Below are 22903 nucleotides of genomic sequence, written 5' to 3' on the forward strand. Positions count from 1 at the left end.
AAAATTACAACCCATCAAAGTAAACAAGGGATTAGCCATACTATTTTTATCTATTAAGGCCAATCCTCCAAAGTAAACGCCTCCTACGAGTATCTTCAGCAGGGTGCGAGTGCTCTCGAGCCACCCCGCATCGCGCCTTGCTGCGCTGCCTGTTGTATACATGCGCCTTCAATTAAAAACAAATTGAAAATAAATATTAAAATTTGAAACTTTGATTTATTTTTTTTAAATTCAGACAGTTGGCAACAGTCTTATTCACCCTTGTTTTCTTTTTTTAATTTTTTTTAATATATCTATAAATATTTCACTTTCTACACACTTTTTATATCAAATCCTTCTCTCTTTTTTTAATTGTTATTAACTTATTTTATATAGTCTAAAAAAATTATTTTATATGTTATGTAATCTTGAATATATATTATATTTTTGCATTTCATGCTTTGCTATATAATTTATATCTTTAATATTTATGTATATTTTATACATTATACATTAGATCATTAAGAATAATAAAATACAAATGATAATTTTATTTTTACGCCTTTAACTTGATTAGCCCGATGGGCTAGCCCGAAACCCGAACGTTTAGGGTTAGGGTTGAAGATTTACAATCCGAAAAAATCTCCAGACCGATTAACCCGGAATCCGATAGGACTAGCCCGAAAATCCGGTGGACTGGCCCGATTGACATCCCTAATTGTGTATGCGTGTGTGAGACTGTGAGTTTTAAGAGAAAGGAGGAGAGGGTTTGGGTGTAAGTTGGGCTGCAGATGCTGGGCTATTTTTAATTTAAAGTTGGCCCTTGTTTTAAATCATTTGGACCATGTCTATTCTTTGAGGGTAGGGATGGCAGTGGATCCTGGACCCGGTCCAGATCCGTGGATCCAGATCCGATTTGACGGATCTGGATCTCAATTTTTTGGATCCGCGGATCTGGATCTCATTTTCTAAAACGGATCTGGATCTGGATCTTGACATTTGAGATCCGGATCCGACCCAGATCCGACCCGTGGATCCGATTTAATTAAAAATATATTATTTATTTTTTATATTTATTTTATTAATAATATTAGATATATTAAAAAATAAAAAAAATAGAATTAAATTTGAAAACCTAATTTCTAATTCATCTTCTTCTCACTCCTCGCGCCGCACGCCTCCATCTCTGCCATCTCTAGACTCACTCCCATCTCCCTCAGTCGGCGTGCCTCACCTCCATCGCCGGTCGTCTTCTCCGATTCGCTCGCCCGCCCGCCGCTGGAGTCACGCTCGCCGCTCGATCCCTGCTTCGCTCGCCCTCCCTCCCTGCTTCGCTCCGCCGTTGTTGCCTCGCTCCTCCGCTGGAGTCACGCCGCGCTCGCCCTCCCTCCCTGCCTCGCTCCGCCGCTGGAGTCACTCCGCGCTCGCTCGCCCGACAGCAGCAGCGGCAGTGCAACACACTCCAGTTCGCCGTCGTTCCAGTTCGGCTCGCCGCACTCGACCGCCGTCGCCGCCTCTGTCACTCCAGTCCGGCTCGCCGCACTCCACCGCCGCTGTCGTTCAGCCATGAGCTTGGACGGATCTGGATCTGGAAGCTTGTGAATTTATTTCTGAATTTAATTTGAAAACACTAGATCCATGGATCTGGACCCGCGGATCCGTGGATCTGATGGATCTGGATCTGGATCCAAAATTTTCAGATCCGCGGATCCAGATCCGGATCTGGATCTGGTATATGAAAACGGATCTGGATCTGGTATTGGCCAGACCCGGTCCAGATCCGGCCCGTTGCCATCCCTATTTGAGGGTGGGCTGCGAATTTTATACAAGAAGGCCTATTTTTTTTATGTGGGTCGGTTTAATTAAAGTATGGGCTATGTTTTTAATTAAAGCATGGGCTGCCCTTATTTAATTTTGGGCAGCCTCCCTATTTTTAATTAGTTGGACTACCATTAGTTTAATTGTATTATGTGCATTTTTTAGTGACTACTTATTATATGTTTAAGCATGTTATGAAATTGCACTTGCATTATGCAATAAAAGTATTTATGATATGATTGGTTTTATTTATAAATCCAATTAGTAAAGAAAATCGAGTAAGGATATTGTGCGGTGGATTCTCCGTGCAAATAAATTTATGGTTTTCCTATGCCCACAGCTAGGTTCCGCTAGCGGTAAGTATAGGGTCAATCCCACGAGAAGTTGGTGTATTCTTCACTCTTGTCACGGTCACGATCACACACTCAAGGTTGTGCCCTGATCAGAGCACTGGAAACAAAGATCCTAAAATAAAACAAAAGAAAAATCATAAATAAAAGCAACTTAGTTTGGGCATAGTCTCGTCAAGTCTGGGCACAGTCATCGCTCATGGGTTCAAGGATTGTCATTGTGCCTTCACGTCATTGTTTATGGGCAGTCGATCAATAGGCTGGATCTCATTGGTAATTGTCACGTGCGCAGCCTACCCCGCCCTCATCCGCTCGGACCCAATTGACCAATAAGCATGTCCGAGGACATTCGATCACCTTTCCCACAATTACCGTACTTCGTGGAACCGGATTTCTCATAACTTGTGCCCACATACTGCTTGTAACTTGGCTGTGCCCGAGCATTACCGTCCGCATAAAATACCGTGTTTGTCCAAGTTATATTGGAATCAGGGCCAATTGCTTCGGGAACGTGATTGCACAAATCTTGTGCCCACATTAGACCTCACGATTTTCCTTGCTCATAGTTAACTCGATGATAGCCCAAACCAAACAAAACAATTACCTAGACATAATTAAATAAAATAACACAAAATAAATAAACGAAATAAATATACTTGAATTAAAATAGATGTTCATAAATAAAAGCAATCTTTGGGCAACACCAACTCTACCCAAAGCAAATAAAAACAATACATAAAATAAAAAGGTGCCCCAAAGGGCTTGTTTCTTTTTTGGCTAGACTCTAATTGAAAATAGAATTACAAAATAAACTAACCTAAAGTGAAGAGTGGTTGAAATTATGTGGTGAAATTCGTATCCAGCTCCCCAAATCCGTCATTTGGGCGCAGGGGGGTGCTCCTTTATATAGAGAATGGTAGTGGGCCTTGGGCGAGGTCCATGCAGATTAGGGTTTCTGGGCGCAGCACCTAGGGTTTCTGGACATGGCGGCTACGGTTTGTGGGCGCAGCCAGATTGCTGAGATTCTTTTCCATATATGTTAGCCTAAATCAAATATGCATCCCATAACTTTGGCAAGTAAATTAGGTCAGATCCTCTTATACATGGTAAGTGGATATCCACCTTCTTCTTTCCTTATGTTGATGGGTGCGCGATGTGCCCTTGCACGCCAGGTTGTGCCTCAAAGTCAGCATCATAATTCTGCTTAGTTTTCGTTCGATCTCTGACTTACGGTTGTGCCTTCATTCTTGGAGCACAACTGGATCCCGCACGGTACTTGGTTTGGGCACAAGAGTACAACTATTATGAGGTCAATTTATGGGGAGGTGGGGTGGAGAGTCGATGGGTCGTTCACCTCGGAGAGATGTAGGTCGGCAGGTGGCTGGTGGCCGAATTTAGTGGCGAAGGCCGGAAGTGGGGGCGGGGGGTGGTTTCGGGATAATGTTGAAAGGAAAGTTGGAGATGGGCAAGACACTAAATTTTGGGACCATTGTTGGGCAGGGAGTACACCCCTAAGGTTAGTTTTCCCAAGATTATTTCACTTAAGCGCGAATAAGGAGGCGTTGGTGAGTGAGATGGGAAGCGTGGGAGTGGGATCTGAGATGGAGAAGAGAGCTCCGGGAGAGAGATGTTGAAGCTACTAACAATTTGGTTGCTTGTCTCTTCGAATCTGATCCTTGTGCAGGTACCAAAGATAGATGGATGTGGAGAGCAGATAAAGATGGGGAGTACACGACAAAATCTGCATACTCGGTGATCAAAGCTTCAAGGATTACTACCTCGCCGGTGATTACTAATAAGGAGGCGCTGGAAAAAAATTGGGACACACCCGCGACACAAAAAGTAAAAGTCTTAGCTTGGAGGATCCTGAGGCGAAGATTACCAACTTGTGATAATCTTAGGAAGAGGAATGTGTTGTTAAACGTGGAGGAGGCGATGTGCAATGCTTGCTTTCACAACCTGGAATCGACTGAGCATGTCTTCTTACTCTGCCCAAAAAATGGACTGCTGTGGGACAAGGTCCAAAACTGACTCTGATGTAGCGCGGTTCGACCTCAAAGTATCTTCTCTCATTTCCATACCTTTACTCATTTGGGCAGGGGAAAGGAATGTGAGTTTTTTCTTAAGGCCTTGTGGATGTGCACCAATTGGGTGTTGTGGAAGAAAAGGAACGAAAGTCGCTTCGAAGGAAAAGGGTGGCAGATTGGTGGTGTTCTCATGGAGATCAAAATGAGATCATGGAGTTGGGCTAACGAGTTTAAGAGTTTCGGTAAAGATTTCAGTTTCTGTAATTGGTGCTCTGATGACTTGTTGTCAAGACTGGTGTAAGTTTCTTGTTTCTGGTATCTCTGGTACCTAAGTTTCCTTTTAATAAAATTTCTTGATCAAAAAAATATATATATACACGTTTTCAACACAAAAATGCATATATTTAAATTTTATTTTAATATTCACATATATAATAAGTATTTATCTATTTAAATTATGAAATTATATTAGGACCAACAAAAAATTACTATATTGTGAGATGAAAAGAAAATTAAAAATATTTAATGTTAAATTTTGATATTATTATACTAAATTATAAGATCATGTTATAATTGCTATTAAATTGAAAATTGGTGTATTTTCTGGTCAGGTTATAAATTCATGTTATAATTATGATTAAATTAAAAATTGATGTATTTTCTAGCCAAATTATAAGGTCATGTTATAAATTAGAAAATTGGCAAACTATGAGTATTTTCTGGCAATGACCCCATGATAAAAAATCATCCATCCGTTAACCATTAGAACATATCACCTATATTATCTTCTCAATAAACAATTCATCAAGTATCGTATTAAGAAATTTTAAGTTTTCTTATAAAAATAAGATCTCATAAATGACACTCAGCTTCATGTCAGCGTATAATCAACAAGGCCAAAAATAAGACATGCAAACTTGATAATTATGAAAATAATACTATTGTAGACTCTAAAGTATGCAGAATTAATATGAAGTATAAGGAAGAAATATTATAGCGAAAGAAAAGAGAGAAATAAACCTTGTGATCGGAAGCATAGAAGAGAAGACAATTTAATATTTGGGAGAAGAAATTAGTTCCAGTTTCCACAACGCTAATCTGTTGTAGTGTGCAGGAGGAGTAGGAGTAGGAGTTTAAGTTTACGTAGATTGAGGTTAGTTTTTCTTTTATTTACTCTATTTTATATAAAAAATGATGTGGCAAATATTTTAATTAATTGACTTAAATGGAATGACTATGTAGATTTTAATTGACACATGGAATAAATTTATTTGAATTAAAAAACTTAAATGATACCGAAAAATACAAGTTTAGTAGGAGTATTTGTTTTGAAACAAATTAAAGTTTGGTAACAAATTTGATACAAGTAGCATAGTTTGGTAACATTTTATGCAATTAACCCCCACAGAGAACAATAAAGAAGGAATTAAAAAGACATCGAACTTGCTTGCGAAGACAGCTGACCTCCTCGTCAAAGTCGTGCTCGATTCACACCTAAAACTCATCTGAATTGCCATCAAAAGCCGTCGATCTGGTATTTAATCCCTTTCTGCGATCAATTATCCCAAATCAAACCGCAACCACAAAAACACCATAAGCCATCTCGATTAATTCTTTTTATTTAATTTTTAAAAAATACAAAATAGTTGTGAGGGATAGATTTGTGGAATACCTCGATAGATACGGGCCAACCATTAGATATTACGTTAAGAATTACAAAATTAAGGAAAGGAGCTCTGTTGGAGAGGGAGAAGGAAAGAGGCTAGGGTTTGTAAAAGCAAGAGGTATAGGAAAATGATGAAGGAGACTAACTACGTGGATTTTCTTTAGTTCGTAAATTCAAATGAAGAAAACTGCAAAATTAAAGGGAAAAAAAAAGTTTTTGTATTCTCAAAAAAGTGAAATTTCTATTATTATTTTATTGAGAATAATGATAATTTAATAAAGAAATTTGATTTTACCTAGTAGACATAAGTTTAAAAATAATATTTCCCACAATTATAAATTTAAATATACATTTATATTTAAGGGTAAATATCATGAAAACCCCTAAACTATACCCGTTTTATCAAAAATACCCTGAACGTATCAAAATATTCTCTAAACCCCTAATCTATCAGGTTTTTATCAAATATATCCCGCATCTATTTTCCGGTCACCGGAAACGTGACGTGGCTCGCCGGATGCCACATTGTAATTTATATTTTATTTTTTTTAATCCATGTCATTTTATATTCACTTTTTTTAATCCATGTCACTTAATAAATGAAAATACATCTGGAAATTAAAATTCACTTTTATTAACTTGGAATTAAGAATAATCTATTTTAATAAACCCTAATTGTGAAACATCTTGGCGATTTCAATCTCTAATTGCGCATATTCCAATCCCTTCAGAGTTCGATCATTCAGACTTCGATTTCAGACTTAAAATTCTGGCGATTTTGTACAACATCGATCATCGGCTTCAAAGGTATGGAACGAATAGACTTTCTTCATTTTGTTCAAAGGTGGGAACTACTTCCTTTATAGTGTTTGATAGTGTTTTTTTATCTATTTTGTAGTGTGTTGTTTGTCATTCTTTTACGCGATTGGTCCTCACTTTTCAAGGTTCAAAGGTATGGAATAACATGGGTTTTCACTTTTTTAATCGCTTTTGTCGTATTAGTGAATAATTAGTCATTAAGTAATATTTAATTAATTTTTTGTTTTTTTATTTTTTTTGGGTTTGACCAAAAATATTCTTTGCCAAGCATAAAAATTGTATTGCCAAAACTCCCTACCGATACCATGAAAACTCGTAAATTGAATGACAAATACTCTTGAAATTATTTTTTCTAAAAATAATGAAAATTATTAATGTAAAATGTGCCGATATTAATTTCATCTAATAGACATAAATTTAAAAATAACATTTCTCATAATTATAAGTTTAACTATATATTTATATTTAAATATATCTCTGTCGTAGACAAATATAATTTGTCGGCATAAAAATTATGTTGCCAAAACTCCTTGCCGATGTCATGAAATGTTGAAAACTCGTAAATTGAATGATAGTTGCATCTTGAGCAGATAAAAATTGAAAATTGAAATGACTTCAATGATTACATAAACGGAAGATAAAATAAAGTTAACTTTTAATACTATTTAAATTTAATTAAACTGATAAATTGAAAGTGAACACTGGCATCGGGAGTAGGAAAATTTTCCGTTGCCGACAAGCTAGACTTTTTTTTATGTGATAGATAAGTATAATAATACTATTAAAATCCGAAGCAAATTAATAAATGATATGATTAAATCCTAAACAATAATTGTTGATTTGGCGTTTCACAGCGCGGCATATCAGGGGGCGGAGGCAACATCTTCTCATTGGGGCCTTCCCCGTCTCTAACGATGAACACCATCTTCATTCCCCAAGTGTAATGACGTTCGAAATGACAGTGCATGTACCACACTCCTGCGATATATATTGCAACTCTACTTACTTAGTCATCAGACACTTTGCTTAACTCAATTTATAAAGGGGAGATGGAAAGAGAAAATCAAAAAACCTGGATTGTTAGCCTTAAATCTGATAGTGCTCCATCCATTTTTCGGAACGGCAACCGTGTCCATCAACGGCGGGTCAACGAGATTATAGTTTGGCGGATCCGTGGTTGGGTCGAAGTTCCCGAATCCAGTTCCGATCACGTAGAAGTTGTATCCATGTAAATGTATGGGATGATCGATTCCGATGCCTAAGTTGGTGCTTTGAAGCACGATCTCAACTTCCGAGTTATAGTCCAACATATACACAGCCGTTCCGAATTCGGAAAACCCCTCATCCTCTGGCTTATAGCCTTGCGTGAAGTCGAATATTGTTGACGGCTTGGCCGGGAAATCGGCCGTGAAAACTCCTCCGATCCCTTTGTAATAGGCCTCAAGAATATTTAGGGTTTGCGGGTACAGCATGGAGATGTTGTTGATGCTGGCCAGCAGCCTGTCGCCATTCTTGCAAGAATTTGAGAAACAGGGCCCCACATTGATGGAGAGAGCGAAGAAGAGGTGGTGTGTGATGTTCATAGGAAGTTTGATGGGATAGTTGTCGTTGGCGAGGCTTTTGAGCCTCTTGCTGAAATGGGTGGACTCCGCCCAGCCTTGGAATCCCGGGAAAGAGGGAAGCGCCGGTGACGAAGGCCGGGTGTAGTTACCGACGTACTCGACGATTCCTGTGGTGGGGATGTAAGTATGCCAATAGGGGCTGGCCCATACTCTGGCGGCCATGTAATAACGGCCGGGCGGCTGGTTGGCTTCCAGAAGGAAATCTATGGTCTGGCCCGGGGCGATCGCGATGTGATCGGTGTTCAGCGGCTTCGTGTAGGCGCCGTCCATGCCCACCACCGTCACGTTGTGGTCCTTGATTTTGTAGTACATAATGAAGTTCATCATCGCGTTAACCATTCTGATCAGGTAAGTCTTGCCCGGCTCCACACTCAACTTCAATGTATCTGCATTGCATCAAACCAATGTTTGGCTAAGCTTATTTTAAAGAGCTTATAAGATGTTTCAAGAGCTTATAAGTTGTTAAAGTGTTTGGATAATTGAGCTTATAAGCTAGAGAGCAAATTTTTTTCCAGAGAGATAAAATATTTTTTTAGAGAGACAAAATCAAAGAGAATGAACTTGAATGATATATGATGAAAATAATAAATTATAGTTGAAAAATATTTGTAAAATAATTATTAGATATGAAAAAATAAATTGGGGTAGAGGAACTTATTTTTTATGGAGCTTAAATTTGGAACTTATAAGCTGTTTAGGAGCTTATTTTGCCAAATACTTTGAAGGAGCATATAAGCTCCTGAACAGCTTATAAGCTATTTTGAGGAGCTTATAAGCTCAGACCAAACACCCTCTTAATTAATTACTAAAACTTCCTATTTGTTTGGATTTTATCTGGAGAGCTACCTTGTTTTGAGCAGGGATACAGGTCGCCAGGTTGACCATTCATGAGGAAAGCATCAGAAAAATCGGCAGCTACTCCTTCGTTTATAGACTTCTCGAAAACTTGTTGCACATCAGCATTCCACCACTCTCCTGCAGTGTTATTCCGAATTTAATTATAAAAATCCAACACAGTGAATATTGGTCGAGAATCAATTTAAATTGAAGCTACCTAGTAAGATGGGAAGTTCAGCATGAGGCTTAGGGAAAGGATAAGTGTGTGCCTTGGGCGGTAGGATGATGATGGCGCCATACACAGTAGCTCGAGACCAATCGATGTGGGCGTGCCAAAATAAAGTGCCTTCTTCGTTGGAGAGCAACATCCGTTGTCTAAACCTCTTGCCGGGACTAATAGGACACTGCGTCACATGGGTGACGCCGTCTGTCCATGGATATCTCGGCATTTTGACTCCATGCCTGAAATCACAATGCTACATTACTACTAAATTAATTAATCATAGTATATCATGCTTTAATTTTACGTACCAATGGATACTTATATTTGCATCGGCGCGATTAATAACATCGATTACCACCAATTCTCCCCTTCTAGCATATATAGTTGGCCCCGGGAACTGCCCGTTTACTGTTAGCATGCTTTTGGTGCTGCATAGCCTTGTGTGTGAAGATCTTCTCACCTGCAAACTTACACTTCCAATCAGCTAGCTTTTCTAAAATTAAAAAACATATAATTAAGAAAGTGATATATATGATGGGGAACATACTTCAAACTTATGAACTAAAGCATGCACTGGAGCGAGCACAATAATACCAAGGTAGCACAGGATGAAAACCTTAAGCTTCCTATAAGAAAACATTTTTTTCAGTCTATTTTCTTTTTCTGGTAGAACTTCTCCATAATATTTATAATGTTGATTCTAGCTTACATCTTTCCACTTCCTCTCATTATTTATTTCTGAAACTTGAGCATTTAATTATTTCTTCACGTGCATGCATGACTTTCGCGCGCGCTTTCTATATTATATTGGACTTGAATAATATAAGTGCAGAATCTAGTTTACCTAACTTAGAGATATATTATATATACTCCTCAAGCGGGAGACATGCGCACCAATTTAGGGATTCGTATATTATATTAGAGCACAGAGTAGTAGCTACACCTAATTCTCAACTCATACATTGTAATCAGTAGGTATAGCTAACCTTCAATAAGCATATATCAACTCTATATTCTCAGTAGAAGAACATGATTTAAAGGTAAAATCAACTATAATTAAAAACTAGCTACACTTAATATATACTCCACGAGTCTTCATTTCTTCATTTCTCCTCGAATACCACACTATTAGCACTTGAACCACTCAAATCCATAGCATTTTCTTGAGGGCCGGGGAATCATTTGAATGAGACACATCAACACTAGAAGACTTCTCACTACCAACCTTTGAAGAGCACGAATTCCCTTGAATAATTTCATCTTCTTGAATATTAAAACTGTTTAAGGTTAGATTGTTTTATCATTCCTTTTGAATTTTTTGATTTAGATGCATCACTCTTCATTTTCTTTATTCAATATAGGAATAAATATTATAAAATAAAATAAACATATTCATGGACACATTTAATAATTAAGCATAAACAAAAATTTCTACCAATTAAATATTTAAACAAAGTTCACCATTCAACTAAAATAATTGAAGAATAAAATATTAATTTTGGATTTAAAAATTAATACCTTGAATTATATTTGAAATACCAAAAGATGGAATGAGAGAGAATTTCTTGATGACAATTGGCACAGCCGCACATGCGATGCTCGATAGTCGGAACAGTAGGAGCAAACGCTGAAAAATATTGGATCATCACTTTATGTGGAAGACTGGATTGTTTTCCTTTGTTTTTTGATTTCCCGTAGAAAGTACTCCCTCCGTCCCACGAATCTTGACATGTATTCTTTTTTGGGTCGTCCCACGAATCTTGACACATTTTCAAATAAGGTACTAATAATTATTACCTTCTATTTCCTACTTTATCACTTTTATTACATTATTTCTTCTACTTTATCACTTTTATTACATTCTCTCTCCTACTTTATCAGTTTTATACTTTATTAACTACACACTTAAAACACTAATCTACAACTCCTTAATTCTCGTGCCGAAATCAAATGTGTCAAGATTCGTGGGACGGGGAGAATAATTTAATTAAGAAGTGAGGTAATAAATTGATGGCATGATGGGCACGATCAAAAGAAATAAAAGAAAGAGATTATGGGCTTTCCTTTTAATTGGGCCAATAGAATTTAGGATTGGGTGATTCTATTCACAGCCACCATTTTACTTGATTTTTTTTTTTGATCAGTAAAATTAAATTTTTATTGAGATGAAAAGCAAGGCACAAGAGATGCCAATCAAAACAAGAATGAAAGATTGAAACCCTTTGAGCGCCACCATTTTACTTGATATAGCCTCTCATATTAAATAATAATAAAAAATAATTATAAATTTATTATTTTACCCAATAGATTATAATTTCTAAATTAAATATAATTATTTTTTTAACTAAATTAATAAAATCTGTCTATATTTTTTATTTTTTTGAAACGTTCAAATCTGTGTGTATTGTAGCCCCAATCTAAGAGAAAACCCCCCTTCATCTTCAGATCTTCTTAATCAAATCCGTGTGTTGTATAGCCCCCAATCTAAGAGAAAATTCATCTTCATCTTCTTCATTCTACCGCAACTCTCCTATTCCGGCGAATATCACCGCCGCTTCGACCACCACCATCGGCCCTCTTCTTCTAACCCTCTCTCTTTTTTTTCTCACGACCCAGTTGACGCACGCACACAAAGAGACGCGACCCATTAGTTTTGGGCGGTTCTTTTCCAAGCCGGCATTATTGTATTTAGAATTCGATCACATGATTTTTGAATCATGTGTTGATCAACTGTATATTATGTTGAAAGTAAATCTACAGAAGTCAAGATTAGCAAGCAGCAAAAGTCAGAAGCAGCGTGCCTTTATTTATCTGTCAAAGATTTACCACGGATCCCTTAATCATAGGGATCCTGGTAAGACTTTAATATCATGTAATACATTATAAAAGATGATAGAATTCTTCAGAAATAAGGAGCAATACAACATCAAGAGAAATACAATAACAATCATTTGCTTCTCTTTATCTTTCTCTATGCATTATGATAATAGCATGTTTTAACATGGTATCAGAGCAGGTTCAGCAGGTTCAACCATAGGAACTCAGAAACGAATCATCATCGTTCATAATCCAAAACCAAAACCATTCCTAACCAATACACCAAACCAAAACCTCTGTTCTTCATTTCCTGAAAAAAAATGCCAGGAGAGATTGAAGCCATAAACCAAACAGATTCAAATGAATCAATTCAACAAATCCACAGAATGGATCGAACTTACCCAAATCCACTCGACTGGTGTGAAGAAGGGATCAATAAGCACAGAAAACTGATCGGAAATCACCGATTATTTCAGTTCCTCTCCGGATTTGATAGGAGATATGACAGACTTCGTCGGGACATTCTCAAGGAAGTTCCCTCAGCCGAGTCGGCATTCTCAAGAGTGAGATGGGAGGCCGCCCGGCTACAGCCGGCAACCAACCCGGACCCTTCATCATCGGGAGCCATCGGGACCGGGATTGCCACCGTCCACTGCCATACGCCACGGCCGGAAGACGGTTTTCAGCCGACCACCACCGGCAGAGGTCAGCCAAACCGCTCAGGCAGCTCTTCATCGAACTCTCCGAGATATCAAATTCACCGTCAAACAGCAGCGGCAACTCCTCCGCTGCTGCAGCTGCTGCGGCGCGGATCTGATCAACGGCATCGCCACGCCACGGCCAGGCAGCAACATGTCGCTGACCGCCGACGTGTCGGTGAAGAACCCCAACTTCGCGTCATTCCGGTACCCGGAGACGACGTCGGCGCTGTTCTACCGCGGCGCGGCGGTCGGCAAGGCGCGCGGCCCCGCGGGGAGGGCGCGGGCGCGGCGCACGGCGAGGATGAACGTGACGGTGGAGATGATCGCGGATCGGGTGCTGGCGCAGCCGGATCTCGGGTCGGATATCAACTCGGGGCTCCTGACGCTGGGCAGAATGGAGTATCGGGAATTAAGGGGGAGGCGGCTGGAGGAAATTGGGGAGAATTAAAAGCAGGTATAGGGTTTGGTGTAAACCCTCCATCTTTTCCTTATTATCATAAAAGACCCCATTTTATGCCAACTAACCCCCCAAGTTCCGAGATATTACAAAAGCCACCCCTTGATTCTAATGAATTGCAGAAATTACCCCATGTTATGCAAAAACACCCACCTACTCTTATTAAATATCAGAATAGCCCCCATTTGCAGCCTAGTCCCTCGAAATTTAGGGATTTATATAGTATACCCCATTTTATGCAAAACCAACCCCAAAAAATGCATAATCATGATATTGACCCTAAAAGGCCTTCAAACTTTTCCGCTGTGTACCAGATGTCAGGTAATAATAGGGATAGAGATAAAGGATGGATTTTTGATTGTGGAGCCACTGATACAATGACTTTTGATAAAACTGATATTATTAAGTCATCAACATCACATCGTACGCATGTTCAGACTGCAAATGGTGATTTGACTCGTGTTAAAGGAGCCGGAACTATAGAAATTTCCCCTACTTTACGTCTCTCAAATTGTCTTTATGTCCCGTCTCTTTCACACAAACTCTTATCTATTAGCCATGTTACAAAAGAATTCAATTGTACCATGATAATGCATCCCCACTTCTGTTTGCTTCAGGATATCAGGACGGGGGAGATTATTGGGCGTGGCACTGAGCGGGATGGATTGTACTATGTGGATGAGATAGCTCAACAAGGCAAGGTGATGCTGGCTCACGGAACTGCTGACCGGGAAGCCTGGCTTTGGCACCGTCGGTTAGGGCATCCATCCATGGGGTATCTTAAGCTTTTATTTCCTAAATTAATAAAAAATTATGAGAATTTATCTTGTGAAACTTGTGTTTTAGCTAAAAGCCACCGAAAATCTTTTAAGCCTAATGACACACAAGTAAACTCCATATTTTCTCTTGTTCATTCTGATGTTTGGGGTCCTTCACCCGTGGTAGGGGGACAAGGTTTTAAATATTTTCTGTTATTTATTGATGATTGCACTAGGATGACATGGGTATATTTTTTAAAACACAAATCTGAAGTTTTTGAAAAATTTACTCATTTCCATACTATGGTTCAAACTCAGTTTCAGAAAAACATCCAAACCCTTAGAACTGATAATGGGGGGGAATTTGTTAATAATTCAATGAAAATATTTTGTCAAACAAAAGGGATTATTCATCAAACTACTTGCCCCCACACTCCTGAACAAAACGGAGTTGCCGAAAGAAAAAACCGAATTTTACTTGAAATGACTCGTTCTATGATGATTGAGTCTCATGTTCCCTCCTCTTTTTGGCCCGAGGCCGTGAAAACCTCGGCTTACCTTATTAACCGTCTCCCTACTAGGACTCTTAAACTTCAAACACCATTACAGAAATTGTCTACTCTGGCCTCCATACCTCTTGCCCTTACACTTCAACCACGGGTCTTTGGGTGCTCTGTTTTCGTTCACATTCCGAAACATGAACGCACCAAACTCTCTCCTTGTGCAGTCAAGTGTGTGTTTGTAGGTTATGGAGTTAATCAAAAAGGATATAGGTGTTACAATTCCAAAACCCGTCAAATCATCACCACCATGAACTGTGATTTCCTTGAAACTGAGTATTTCTACGATAACCACCTTACCAGTCAGGGGGAGAGTGAGAGTGAGATCGACTTGTTAAGTTGGTTACCAATGCCAGTCTCGGAAGCAGATCCAACAGAAAAAGTTAGCCTTGCCACCGAGCATGTTTCATCCACTCCAGAACAATCTAGTCCGCTGCATGAGCCTATATCTTCTCCGCCACTGATATCTGAGGTAAGATCTTCTGAACCTACTATTGTGGCTTCTGATTCTGCTGATAATATTTCTCAAGTCATTGAAGAAGAACAGGAGGATAATACAGTAGATGGAGATACTGGGAGATATGTGCTACCACCCAGGAGTAATCGGGGTGTACCTCCTAAACGGTATACCCCAGAGAAAATTGTGAGGAATTCGCGATACTCAATTGGGAATATTGCCAAGGGAAACTTGTCCAAAAATGCCACAGCCTATGAAGCGGCCTTATATGATGAGGAGATTCCACAAACAGCAGAGCAAGCCCTGAAGATCGAGCATTGGAGAAATGCTATGAAGAAAGAGATAGGAGCCCTAAACCGAAACCATACATGGGAGAAGTGTAGACTACCAAAGGGGAAGAAAACTGTAGGATGCAGATGGGTCTTCACAATCAAAAGGAGACCGGATGGATCTATTGAGCGTTACAAAGCTCGATTGGTCGCAAAAGGATACACACAGATGTATGGAATCGACTATGAGGAGACCTTCTCACCTGTTGCAAAGATGAACACTGTCAGAGTGCTCCTCTCAATTGCTGCTAATAAGGACTGGGATCTTCATCAGTTCGATGTTACAAATGCTTTCCTACATGGAGAGCTTGAAGAAGAGAGAGAAGTCTACATGGAGGTGCCTCAAGGCTTTTCAGGAGATTTTGGAGAGGGTGAAGTTTGCAAGTTGAAGAAAACCTTATATGGGCTCAAGCAGTCTCCCAGAGCTTGGTTTGGAAGATTCACCGCAGCCATGAAGAAGTTTGGGTACCAGCAAAGCAACTCAGATCACACCTTATTCTTAAAGAAACGAGGTGATCTAATCTCTTGTTTGGTCATTTATGTTGATGACATGATTATAACAGGGGATGACACAGAGGAGATTCAAAAGTTGAAAGAAAGCTTGTTCAAAGAGTTCGAAATGAAGGACTTAGGAAAACTAAAATACTTCCTCGGAATTGAAGTTCTCAGATCAAAGAAGGGGATCTTCATCAACCAGAAGAAGTATACTCTAGATCTCCTAGCTGAAACTGGGATGCTAGATTGCAAGCCAGCAGAAACTCCTATTATCGTAAATCATGGGCTACAAATTGTGGAAGGAGCTCAGTTAGCCGATCGAGGACAATATCAGCGTCTGGTAGGGAAACTTATCTATCTTTCCCATACTCGACCTGACATTGCTTATGCTGTTGGTGTTGTTAGTCAATTCATGCACCAACCACAGGCTGACCACATGGAAGCTGCGCTCAGAATTGTGAGATATTTGAAGAAGACTTTTGACTATGGAGTGCTGTTCAAAAAGGCTGGACACCTTGAGATACAAGCTTATACCGATGCTGACTGGGCAGGAAATCCAAATGACAGAAAGTCAACAGCTGGATACTTTGCATCTGTGGGAGGAAATCTTGTCTCATGGAGAAGCAAGAAACAAAAGGTGGTTGCACTCTCAAGTGCAGAATCAGAATTCAGAGGAATCAAGAGTGGGTTAACCGAAGTCCTTTGGCTAAGAAGATTGTTGATGGAATTAGGCCTTCACCCAACAAAGACGTGCCAAATGTACTGCGACAACAAGGCTGCCATCAGCATATCTGAGAACCCAGTTCAACATGATAGAACTAAACATGTCGAAGTGGATAGGCACTTTATCAAGGAGAAGATTGAGGAAAAGATTGTGGAGCTCCCGTTTGTGAGGTCCGAAGATCAGCTCGCTGATATCTTAACCAAGGCTGTGGACTTCAAAAGTTTTTCAGAAGTTCTTTCCAAGTTGAGTATCGGAAATCCCGTCACTCAACTTGAGGGGGAGTGTTGAAAGTAAATCTACAGAAGTCAAGATTAGCAAGCAGCAAAAGTCAGAAAGAGAAGCAGCGTGCCTTTATTTATCTGTCAAAGATTTACCACGGATCCCTTAATCATAGGGATCCTGGTAAGACTTTAATATCATGTAATACATTATAAAAGATGATAGAATTCTTCAGAAATAAGGAGCAATACAACATCAAGAGAAATACAATAACAATCATTTGCTTCTCTTTATCTTTCTCTATGCATTATGATAATAGCATGTTTTAACATATTACTCCATCATTTCATATGCTATTACTTTGTTGATTTTCTCAAAATTGTAAGATGACCACGTGCGTCGTCATCATCACCATAGTAGAAGAAATCGACAGCTATTAGATTCCTCAAATCATTATCATCATCTTTCCAGTCACATTAATTCATTTCCGATTTCTACTGTATAGTTTGGGGCTGTATATAATTTGAATTTTAATTTGATTATAATGAATTATATATATTTTTTGACAAAATTATAATGAATTATATTTAATTTATGGTTGTATAAATTATAGGGTAAAATTGTAAAATTTATAATTATTTATTATTATTATTTAATATGAGAGGCTATAGGGAGTAAAATGGGGGCTGTGAATAGAATCACCCTTTAGGATTTTAAAAATTGGACTTCTATTTTATTTTGGGTTAAAACTCTTATTTGGGGGTACAAACATTAAATTTAAAATAATTTAATATGAATATTAATACTATTAAAAAAAAATTATTTTGTTTTGGGGATGGATGCACCACATTGAATCCGCCGCTGGTAGGTCCGTAGGTAGACCTTACTTGTAAGTGCGCACCAATTTACACACCAAAAACAGAGCCCCATTTTTTTTGATCAGAAAAGGATTTTATTAAAGAAAGTTCATGGTACCAGAAGTACCAAACAGGTTACAACAGAAAATGGGAAATAGAATTGGAGAACCAACAACTAAAATTAATCTCCTCTTCTAGCAATTTAAAAACCTTATTCCAACTCCAAAGCCTCGCTTTGATTTCGCCCAGCATTTTCTTGACTTCCCAGTTCTTATTCTGGAATCTACTCTCATTACGGCCTTTCCAAATAAGCCAAGTGGTGCAAGTCCATAGAGCCTCAAGGAATTTCTTACTTTTCTTTCCTCTTCCCTTGTGAATAAAGGAGTGGAAGTGCGCCTCAATGCAGTCCGCTCGATCGGTGTAGAGCCCAGTCCAATTCTGAATATCGTTCCAGATCATTTCTGTCTTCGGGCAGGAGCGAAACAGGTGGTCCGCTGATTCTTTTTCGTGGCAGCAAGCATTGCACATGGTTTCCATGTCGTCAAGCGAAATGTTTCTCTTGCTCAAGTTGTCGCATGTAGGTAGTCTATTCCGAAAAATTCTCCATGCCATTACCTTAACTTTTTGTGGGGCGCTGATGTGCCAAAAACAGAGCCCCATGTCTAAAGGATAATATATTTAAATAAATATTTATTGCGAAAGAAATATTTTTCATAAATATAGCACTTTATTTATGTTTTTCAAGTCTTTCTCCTAATCATTATATCTTTGAATGGAAAACACATAAAAAAAATTCAACAAATTCCTCTACTATAGGTTGTATTTCACATTTATTGCGACGTTGAAATAAATAAATCAAAAGATTAGAATCAAATCCCATATTTATTATCCATTGTTTGTAAATATAAAAATCAATCAAGGGCCAGTACCCCATTCAAAGATAATAATATAAAAATCGATCGAATAATTCATGTTATGTTATAAACTAGAGAGAAATGAGAGAATAAAAAAGAGAATATGTATTGAGCGTATTCAATATGAGGGCCAAAGGCCTCTATTGATACAAATAGGAAAGTTAGGGTTTTAGGGAGATTTCTTGGTCAACACACATAAGATATATCTAGAAGATATATTTACAACACTTCCCCTTGATTGACCAATCCCTAAAACAAAAATGTTGCCTCATTAAAACCTTGCTAGGAAAACCCAATGAGACAAAACCTAGTCGAAGGAAAAAGAGTACAACTGCTTCCCCTGAACTTGAGATCATTGAATATCTTTGAGTCGACGCATGCCGATCTTGTGTACCAACTTTTTGAATGTCGATGTTGGTAATGCCTTTGATGAAGCTAACCCGCACGACTCTTGGATATGACTCGTCACATTTCTCAACCATACAGATTCTCGACTTAGTTTCGTGGATTGCAATGATTTCAGAATGATTTGAGGATGTTGCAGTCAAGGTTTGCTTCACAGACTTCCATGATATAGCAGTTCCACCACATGTGAAAACGTATCTAGTTTGTGACTTACCTTCATGTGGATCGGATAAAAATCCTGCAGCCGAGTACCCCACTAGAGTATTATCAGATTTTTCTTGATAATATAATTCAAGCTCAATTGTACCCTTTAGATAATGTAGAATGTGCTTAACATCATTCCAATGTCTCAAAGTGGGTGCAGCGCTAAATCTTGCTAGAAGATTGACAAAAAAAGCTATATCTGGTCTAGTATTATTAGTCAGACAAGTCAACGCTCCAATTGCACTTAGATATGGTACTTCTGGACCAAGTATTGTTTCACCCTCTTCAATTGGTTGAAATGGATATTTCTTAGTATCAATAGATCTAACGACCATGATGCTAATGAATGTGCATTATCCATGTAAAAGCGTTTCTAACACTTATTTTGTATATGTGGATTGATGGATAAACATTCCTCCACGGATACGTTCCATTTGCAAACCAAGACAAAACTTTGTCTTTCCCAAATCTTTCATCTCAATTCTTTCTTCAAATAGTCAGTAGTTTTATTGAGCTCTTCAGGAGTCCCAATTAAATTTAAATCATCAACATAAACTGCTATGATTGCAAATCCACTTTCGATTTTCTTAATGAAAACACAAGGGCATATATCTTTATTCTTATATCCTCTTTCAAAAGATACTCGCTCAGTCTATTGTACCACATACGACTATACTGTTTCTACCCATACAACGATTTTTGTAGTTTAATTGAATACATGATTTTGGGTTTCGACTGCAATCCTTCAGGCATTTTTTAAATCAATCAGAAATTTTCATATATATGTCATTATCTAATGACCCATATAGATAAGTAGTTACTACATCCATAAGGCGCATATCAAGCCTTTGTGACACAGCCAGACTAATCAAAATATGAAACTAATAGCGTTCATTACGGGAGAGTATATTTCCTCATAATCAATTCCTGGTTTTTGTGAGAAACCTTGTGCTACGAGTTTTTCTCGATATCTCGTAACTTCATTTTTCTCGGTTCTCTTTCTAACAAAGATCCACCTGTATTCAACATGGATTTTAGATTCCGAAATTAGGGCTATATATTCAAATACTTTCCGATTATCACAGGAATTTAATTCCCTTTCTATAGCTTCTTTTCACTTTGGTCAATCAAGTCTTTGTTTGCATTCTGCAACAGATTTTAGTTGAGGATCCTCATTTAAAACATGAAGAGCTATATGAAAGGCAAATATATCATCAACAATGATATTTTCTCTCTCTAGTATCTGATGTAAATAATGAGATCTCATGATTTTTTTCAGATACTTGTAATTCTTAAGAATTACATCGCTTTCATTGGTTGATTAGTCATTTTCGTCATTGTTTGGTTTCTTTGTGTGAATTGCATGAGTGGAGCAATACCCAACTCTATCTCTAATTGTTCTCAACTCACAAATCTCTCACTTGAGGAGAACAAGTTCAATGGCTATATACCTACTCATCTCGGCAAACTAAGGCATCTCTACCATCTCTCTTTGTTTAGCAACAGTTTTACCCAGACACCATCTTCTTCGTTCATTACTTCATTGACAAATTGCAGGTTTCTAACTGATTTGGAATTTTCCGATTATCCTCTATACGACATCATTCCAGCTTCTGTCGGGAACTTATCTTCCTCGCTTCGAATATTCGGTGCCGACAACTGCAAATTCAGTGGCAGCATTCCGATTGAAATAGGCAATCTAAGCAATTTGGTGATATTGAATTTATCTGACAATGATTTATCTAGTAATATTCCACTTACTATCAAACATCTGCATGACCTTCAAGGATTATATCTCGATGGTAACTTGTTGGGAGGCTGTATTCCACATGTTATATGCGATATATCTAGCCTTGACACTTTTTCTATAAGCCAGAATCAATTTTCAGGTCCAATTCATGAATGTCTGGGAAATGTCTCTTAGGTCTCTTTCTAGACTCCAAGACTCCAACACGTTGAATTCAAGCATACCTTCAAGCTTATGGGGCCTAAAAGATTTGATCAATCTAGACTTGTCCTTGAATTCATTGAATGGGTCATTACCTCTAGAGATAAGTAACTTAGGAGCAGCGATCTACATAAATCTAGCGATGAATCAGTTGTCAGGGTTAGTTCCGAGCACTATTAGGAAGTTGCAGAATTTGGTTAATTTGTCTTTGGCAAGTAATAATCTAGAAGGTTCTATTCCTGCGTCTGTGGGACACATGATCAGTTTGGTAACTCTTGATTTGTCTTACAACAACCTCTCTTCTTCAATTCCAAAGTCTTTGGAATCACTTCAACACCTCGACTACTTTAATGTTTCTTTCAACAATTTAAGTGGAGAAATTCCTAATGGTGGTTCTTTTATAAACTTCACTATGGATTCTTTTAAAGGTAATGAGGCATTATGTGGAATCCCGAGGTTCCATGTCCGAATTTGCCCTATAGTTTCTAGTCATGGATCAAAGACGAAAAAGGTGGAACGAGCTTCATTTATTGTTTTTGGGGGTGTGGCCTTTATCTCAGTTGTTTCTTTAGCCTTTATAATTGTCGGATGCAAAAGAAAAGATAAGACAACTAAAGAAGTTGATGAGCTGATATCGATTGTGCCGGAAAGAATCTCTTATTATGAACTGCTGCAAGCAACTCAACAATTCAATGAAAGCAATTTAATTGGCAGTGGGAGTTCTTGCTCTGTTTATAGAGGAATTCTTAACAATGGGAATGATATCGTTGTCAAGGTGTTTAATATGCAATTAGAAGGTATTCTGAGAAGATTTGATGTCGAATGCGAGATACTACGTAGCATTCGACATAGGAATCCGACCAGTGTCATAAGCAGTTGCTCCAATGAAGAGTTCAAGGCATTAGTACTTGAATATATGCCAAATGGAAACCTTGAAAAATGGTTATATTCCCACAACTATTGCTTGAATGTGATGGAAAGATTGAATATAATGATTGATGTTGCATCAGCTATGGAGTATCTTCACCATGGTTATTCTACGCCCATTGTCCACAACGACTTGAAGCCTAGTAATGTGCTATTAGATGAAGACATGGTTGCCCATGTAAGCGATTTTGGGATAGCGAAGTTGTTATGCGATACATGAGCAACCATGTCTTCATCTAATAGCACATTACTAAGCTTCAAGTCGCTGTGGACAATGAGCGTTGAATAACCATGGTGAAGATACTCCATAGCTGATGCAACATCAATCATTATATTCAATCTTTCCATCACATTCAAGCAATAGTTGTGGGAATATAACCATTTTTCAAGGTTTCCATTTGGCATATATTCAAGTACTAATGCCTTGAACTTTTCATAGGAGCAACTGCTTATGACACTGGTCAGATTCCTATGTCGAATGTTACGTAGTATCTTGCATTCGACATCAAATCTTCTCAAAATACCTTCTAATTGCATATTAAACACCTTGACAGCGATATCATTCCCATTGTTAAGAATTCCTCTATAAACAGAGCAAAAACTCCCACTGCCAATTAATTTGCTTTCATTGAATTGTTGAGTTGCTTGCAGCAGTTCATAATAAGAGATTCTTTTCGGCACAATCGATATCAGCTCATCAACTTCTTAAGTTGTCTTATCTTTCCCTTTGTGTCTGACAATTATAAAGGCCAAGGAAACAACTGAGATAAAAGCCACACCCCCAAAAACA

At 38.3% G+C, this 22903-nt stretch overlaps 2 protein-coding genes and 1 long non-coding RNA gene across 3 annotated transcripts; 1 reads left to right on the forward strand and 2 right to left on the reverse strand.

The window, feature by feature from the left end:
• Nucleotides 1-7241: 7241 nt before the first annotated feature.
• LOC131012921 (laccase-14-like) lies at nucleotides 7242-10222 on the reverse strand. The gene is made up of 6 exons (XM_057940891.1): nucleotides 9889-10222; nucleotides 9650-9801; nucleotides 9336-9580; nucleotides 9128-9256; nucleotides 7732-8667; nucleotides 7242-7637 (listed from the first exon to the last, which is right to left on the reverse strand). The coding sequence occupies exons 1-6, from the start codon at nucleotides 9979-9981 to the stop codon at nucleotides 7474-7476; spliced, it is 1719 nt and encodes a 572-aa protein (XP_057796874.1). The 5' UTR covers nucleotides 9982-10222; the 3' UTR covers nucleotides 7242-7473.
• A 1917-nt stretch (nucleotides 10223-12139) lies between these two features.
• Nucleotides 12140-13274, reverse strand: LOC131012923 (uncharacterized). The gene is made up of 2 exons (XR_009097524.1): nucleotides 12560-13274; nucleotides 12140-12468 (listed from the first exon to the last, which is right to left on the reverse strand). It is a non-coding gene; the product is annotated as an uncharacterized LOC131012923 (long non-coding RNA).
• Nucleotides 13275-21151: 7877 nt separating this feature from the next.
• Nucleotides 21152-22333, forward strand: LOC131007946 (probable LRR receptor-like serine/threonine-protein kinase At3g47570). The gene has a single exon (XM_057934856.1). The coding sequence runs from the start codon at nucleotides 21152-21154 to the stop codon at nucleotides 22331-22333; it is 1182 nt and encodes a 393-aa protein (XP_057790839.1).
• Nucleotides 22334-22903: the final 570 nt, after the last annotated feature.

The sequence above is a fragment of the Salvia miltiorrhiza genome, chromosome 2, assembly GCF_028751815.1.
Source record: "Salvia miltiorrhiza cultivar Shanhuang (shh) chromosome 2, IMPLAD_Smil_shh, whole genome shotgun sequence".
NCBI lineage: Eukaryota > Viridiplantae > Streptophyta > Magnoliopsida > Lamiales > Lamiaceae > Salvia > Salvia miltiorrhiza.

Bases quoted from the DNA above. Each gene is read 5' to 3' on its own strand.
- LOC131012921 (XM_057940891.1), bottom strand. From the start codon at position 9,981: ATGTTTTCTTATAGGAAGCTTAAGGTTTTCATCCTGTGCTACCTTGGT. The intron at 9,257-9,335 runs GTAGCTTCAATT...ATAACACTGCAG, and splicing joins TGAACTTCCCATCTTACTAG to GAGAGTGGTGGAATGCTGAT. The intron at 7,638-7,731 runs GTTTTTTGATTT...TATATATCGCAG, and splicing joins ATTTAAGGCTAACAATCCAG to GAGTGTGGTACATGCACTGT.
- LOC131007946 (XM_057934856.1), top strand. From the start codon at position 21,152: ATGTCTCTTAGGTCTCTTTCTAGACTCCAAGACTCCAACACGTTGAAT.